The sequence below is a fragment of the Zingiber officinale genome, chromosome 10A (genome assembly GCF_018446385.1).
Source record: "Zingiber officinale cultivar Zhangliang chromosome 10A, Zo_v1.1, whole genome shotgun sequence".
Classification (NCBI taxonomy): Eukaryota; Viridiplantae; Streptophyta; class Magnoliopsida; order Zingiberales; family Zingiberaceae; genus Zingiber; species Zingiber officinale.
This window is the reverse complement of record NC_056004.1, coordinates 31,157,497-31,163,532: the sequence shown is the minus strand read 5'-3', so window position 1 is coordinate 31,163,532 and position 6,036 is coordinate 31,157,497. Positions and strand designations below refer to the sequence as shown.

General features: G+C 36.6%; 1 protein-coding gene across 1 annotated transcript; it reads left to right on the top strand.

Annotated features, from left to right (window-relative positions):
• Positions 1-423: 423 nt before the first annotated feature.
• LOC122027263 lies at positions 424-1,511 on the top strand. The gene is made up of 2 exons (XM_042586187.1): positions 424-1,030; positions 1,100-1,511. The coding sequence occupies exons 1-2, from the start codon at positions 633-635 to the stop codon at positions 1,377-1,379; spliced, it is 678 nt and encodes a 225-aa protein (XP_042442121.1). The 5' UTR covers positions 424-632; the 3' UTR covers positions 1,380-1,511.
• The last annotated feature ends 4,525 nt before the right edge of the window (positions 1,512-6,036 follow it).

Here is a 6,036-nt window from a genome sequence, read left to right as displayed (position 1 = left end):
GTTAGAAAGATATAGAAAAAAAAAATGAATTTAAAAAGATATAAAATATTTCTATTAACATGAGTTCTTTCTAAACTTAAAATTATGAAAACTTAAATTAAAATAAATAATATTATATCATTATAAATATAAATTTAAAATAGATAATATTATTATATTATTATAAAAATATGTATCATCTTCTTAAAGATGGAACTACCACCGCGGCCTTGAAACGACTCTACATCCACGACATATTTTCGCACTCCTAGACCCATTACAGTACTGGCTACGTAATGGCAGTCTAAACATAGCCTTGATGTAGCAACTCGACGTAGTGATAGTTTTTGGTATGAGAATTGAGAAGCGCTTTTAATATTTTTTATTTTGTCAAAATAATTTTTAAATTTCTCGCTAGATATTTTCATTCCCCGGTCCTTTGGGATCGTGCTAAGTAAGAAAGAAAGGAAGGAAGCAAGCAATTTAACGCGGGACGCGGTGTGTGTCAGTGCGCGCAGGGACGCGGTGTGTGTCAGTGCGTGTCTGCGCGCACTGACACACAGCGGCGTGACTTGGCTTCCGATCCGCTCCATTCTTCACGGCAAATCGAGAGTTTATCCGTCGAACAGGCGCAGAGGAAGCGAGCGGCGGCCATGGCCTCGAAGAAGCCCGTCAAGGTCGAGGAGCTGGTGGCCAAGAAGCTGACGCTGTGGCACACCCGTACGTTCCGCCCCATCATGACCCACGACGAGCTGGAGCCCCTCATGTCCGCCGCAGGCTTCGTCCCGCTCCCCCTGCAGCCGCCGCCGCCGCCCGAGGGGCAGAAGCAACCCGCGGCTTTCGCTTGGAGGGAGTACGCGTCGCGGTTGGAGGCGGCGGGCGGCGGGAGGAGGAAAGGCAGGAGGAGGCACGCCGCGGTACTGGCGCCGCCTCGCCCGCGCCTTCCGCACCCCCGGATCGACGGCCTGCACCTCAAGACCTACAAGGCCTTCTTCCTCGCCCTCGAGTTCTACCTCGGCCCCACCCTCGTCCCCAATCTCTTCCACGTCAGGTGCGCCGGCCGTCGTCACAATCTATTTAATGTGTGGCCGGTTATAATTTCTCCTGGTTCCTGCTCCAGGACCATGCCGCTCGCGAAGGCCCAAGACCGCGGGTTCGAGAAAGCCTACCGGCCCATGAAGGACTGCGAGATGGGCGAGGAAGGCATCCTCGTGTACCGCGACGGCACCCTCGATCCCGTTACCAGGATCACTTGCAGCCGATTCGGCGGCGACGAAATCGACGATGTCAACGACCAAAGCGGCAATGCTGCCTCTGTCGTCAGCGGCGGCGCAGTTAACCTGTCCTGCTTTGTCCCGCTCAAGGATCTTTTCCCAACCGGCGGCTTGAGTTCTCGCTAGATTTTAATTTCTTAGTGTATCAGTTGTGAAAGCTCTTGCTTTATATTTTTTTTTTTTTGGAGCTATGTTGAATTTTACTTCAGTGAAGGCCAGAAATAAAATATGATGGTAAAAGATGAATACATTCGTCCAGTATCTTCGTCAATCAAACTCAGGGGTGAAGGCTAGAAAACATAAGGTGTGGATAGGAGTTACTTTGTAATAATTTTGTTCATGTAAGCACATAACTTGAAGATTCATTCAAATAAATAACATTGAAAGGAAAAATGATTAACTAGGATGGGAAACGTTGAGTCTGGGATGATCGATTTAATCCTATGGAAGTTTCTCATCGACCATCAGGGTAAATCGGGAAGCGCTCGCAGCGGGCAACTCAGGAACCCAACATCCTTTAGTCACGTACTTTATTTGAAGAAAAAATTCCTATAAATTTATCATAATTGGAACTCGAACAATATTGAAAGAAGATTCATACCAAGGATATGACATGCACAATTAGATCCAAATTATTATTTTTCGGGGATTCAAACGTGGATTTTCTTTGGTTCTGCCCAAGAAATTTAAGTAGTAGGTATTTTGTTGGCTAAAATACCCCTTCGCTTAACTATTTTCACGGAAACAACTAAATTTTCAAGGATATTTTAGCCATGGAAATGCTAAACATTAAATTAGAAGATGTAATTTAGTATTACAAAATTTAAGATGCACATTTAATAAATTATGTCTTATTTATTTAGTATGATTATTATTATTATCTTGAAGTGACGAGGTGAACAAAGACTTGCCGCCATTAAAGTATTTACCATTCTCTTTGATTATATATTTAATACGATAGAGTCATGAGCAATGATCCACCGGTTTTGCCTTTTTAATAAAAGATGTCAATGAGTGTCGTGTGTGTGCATACTTCTTGAAAAAGTAATCAAATAAAGTGGAGATATGGTAATCATCCAAATGACATCTAAATCATCGTCTAATTTGGTATGAATAAAATTAATCTTTTTAGGAAAGTATTTTCATAGTGAATAAATTCAAAAGGTAAATTAAATATGTTGTGTTGAAGTATAAGAAAACTTTCAACTCAAACCATGAAAAGTCTTGATTGATGATGTGAATAAAAGGATGGAGTTTATTTATTTTATTTTGAAAAATACTCTATATTTTAATTTAGTTGATATTTATCATTTAATCAATAAACAAAATTCCATTTTATTCATGATCGAACTTTCCTTATTGAAAAAAATTACTTGTGAAATTAGATTTACCATTTATCATTTATTTTAAGAGAAATAATATCAATTTCATACAATCAAATTAAGGTCTCTTTCATTTTAAAACTAACTTAGTTTTTCTAAAATTTAAAACATTTAAATTAAGAATTTCTTATTAAAAAAATAATTTCAATCAATAAAAAATTTAAACATTTCTTATAAAGCTAAATATAGATTTACTTTTTGTCACTTTGTTAACTCATGATCTTGGCCCATGGTCTGTTTTTTTTCCTAGCTTTTTTTGCTTTAGAATTATTCTCCACTTTTCTCGATCATCGCTTTATTTTTAGCAACATCCACTTGTACAACGCTTGGATAAATTCGTCCTTGCAAAAGCACATAGTAAACCTATAACTTGCTAGAAACTTACAAAAAATAGGTACAGAAAAATTGAAAGAACTTGAAAAGTTTAGTAAGTAAATAATACCTTCTTATTTCAAAGGATGATTACAAATGATAGAAAGAAGTCTATTTATATAGATCTCAACTTGATCTAATAATGTGCATTACTTAAGTCCCCATGAAATTATAGGATCGATGCACACTAGAAGGGGGTGAATAGCGCTCGTGATTATTCATCTTTCTTTTCAGAAAACACAAAATGAGATGCAGTGGGAGATAAAAACGCAATCGCAAACATAAATAGGATTTACTTAGTTCAGAGCCAGTGACAACTCATATTCCAAAGCCTACAATCGTTGATCGCTTTCGTTGGGCAATCACTATAAGCTCAAGAAATCTTTACAGCGATAACAATTACAAGTATTGAAATTAACAACAAAGTTTACTGACAACAAAGGATTAGCAGTTGTTCGTTGATTGTCAGAGCAGCATTTGGACGTCGCTGAATCGTCTAGGAGCAGCGCACAAGAGAGTAGAAGTTGTTCAGTTTCGGTGATTCAAAGTGTTGGTCGAGGCTCCTTTTTATAGTAGTTCGAGTCTGATCCAGATCCACTGATCTCGAAATCAGGTTTGACTCGAAGCTTATCGGTCGACTGATCCAGTTGTTTGATCAACTGATCCTGCTGAATTCGCCTGGCTTTCCGTCCAAATGTTGTTGCTTCGGACAAGTCTTTGTTCGGTCGACCAATCCCGCTGTTTGGTCAACCGATCCTGCTTTTTCCACTGGCTTATCTGGTCCGATCAACCCGGTCCAATTGAGTCAGCGCCTATCCATCGTTCAGTCGACTGAACCTGAGGTTCGGTCGATTAAACCATCGGTCCACACTTCATCGAGAGCTAAAATCAGCTCTTCTAGCTTAGGGATTCGGTCGACCGATCCAGACGTTTGGTCGACCGAACACGACATAATTCGACCTTGCACAAATGTTAGTCTTCCTGCAAAACAGAGTTAGAATAAAAGACAAAATAGTATATCAAGATTAACTTTGACAACCTTCGGACTGTCTGGTCCTGACTTTGAGTTTCATTGAAACTCTATGTCAAACCGACGTCTACTGTTCTCTCTTCGAGGAACGCGTCCTCACCTACTCCTCTCAGGAGAGTTTACCTTTTGCCAAACTGGTCCTTCAAACTGTCTGGACTTTTACTTAGCATCCGAGACTTTAGGACTTCATGCTGAACGTCCGCTCCATGACCCGTTCAGACTTTCACCTGGTCTGCGACCCCCAAGATTTTCACATAGAATCCTCAACTCTAGGATTTCGCCCACAATCCTCGACCCTCTAAGACTTCGCCTAATCCCCCGGACCAGGACTTTGTTGCCTAACCATAGCTAAGACTTTCCATAACTTTAGGTTACCATCCCCTAGGACTTAGGATTACCTCTCCCTAGGGTTTTCCACCTGCCTAAAATCCACTAGGACTTTTGCCAAGAACACTTAGGACTTTCCTGCAAGCTCATTCACACTTATTAGACAACAAGTAACTTTAACTTTGAATCCTTTGTCATTATCAAAATATAGGTTTGATTGTCTGATGCTCCCTGCACAAAGAGAAATATCTACACATTTTTATAATGAAAACTTTTAAGAAAAATATCAATAATAATTCGAAGGAAGAGACTAAATGAAAGATCATGATTAATATCATGGGTCGAGAGGATGAATCCAAGTGTAGGATTATAAACGAGTCAAGTCAAGCTAGATATTATATTGTTTAAGTTTGTTTGATAAACTAAGATTTTGAAATAGTTATTTAAGGTTAGCTTGATTTCTTTTTTATAAGTTTGGGTTTGATTTGAATTTGATTCATTTAATTGTTACCGAGCTCTTTAATTTGAATTTTCTAATTGTTTAAAAATTTTATACTTTATTTAGTTGGTCGGTGAGTTTGACATTATAAGTTTGTTTATTTATTTATAAATTTAATTTGACATTTTGTTTATGAATATAATTCATGGACATTATCTATGAACATTGTTCAAAAAGATTATAATAAATTTATTCATTTAATTGAGTTTGCTTATATTAAATGAAAATAAATAAATTTATTTATGAATGTTTAGTTCATTTGCAATCTTATCAAAGAGTAGGTTAAGAACTGTTTAAACTTAAAAATTGGTGAGCTAAGATATTCTTCTCCACCTTAGCTCATGGCATCCTAGATGCATTCTCCTCCTTATAGATCTTGATATCTCGTATATTCTTCCACTTCACTAAATATATCATGTAGTTTATATTTTTATTGAAGGAGATGACAATGGTTATTGGTACATGATCAACCTTACTCTTCCTTGGGTTCTCTTGGTCTTTAAGATAAGGTTTAAGAATGCTTACATGAAAGATAAGATGAATTTTGAACTTTGATGAAAAGTAGAACTTGTTGAAAATATTTTATTTTGATTACAAATCTTTCCTTATTAAGTGATACATATTTGTTAAAATTTAATTTATGCATAATCTTTTATCTTAGGTCATATATTGTAAGATTTAAATATGCATAATTAATTGAAATCTTACTTTAATATACACATAATATCTTTTTATATGGTATGATTATCTTGTAATAATTTGCTGCAATATTAAGGATCAATTTAATGATATTAATGAGTTCCTATAAATAATGGCCTTTAGGGTCCTTAAACATACACACTTTTCAAGAACAACATCATCTATAGAAGAGGTTTGAAGTGTTTAGAAGACTCTAAAACATTAAGCAACAAAAATAGTATTCAAGCGTTCTTCAAATATCAATAGCTGAAGATAGCAATAATCGATTTATTTTTCTGCATTCAGTTATCATATTTATTTAAAGTATGATTTAAATTTATAACAAAATTTACTAAGATATCTTAGTCACTAATTTTCAAGACCAAGATAAGTTCTTGATCTACTATTTGATCCACCCTCTAAATACAATGGTCTTAGCTATAGTCATTCTTATAGTTTCTTCTTTAGAAATATTTTAGTTTTTTTTTTAATTTT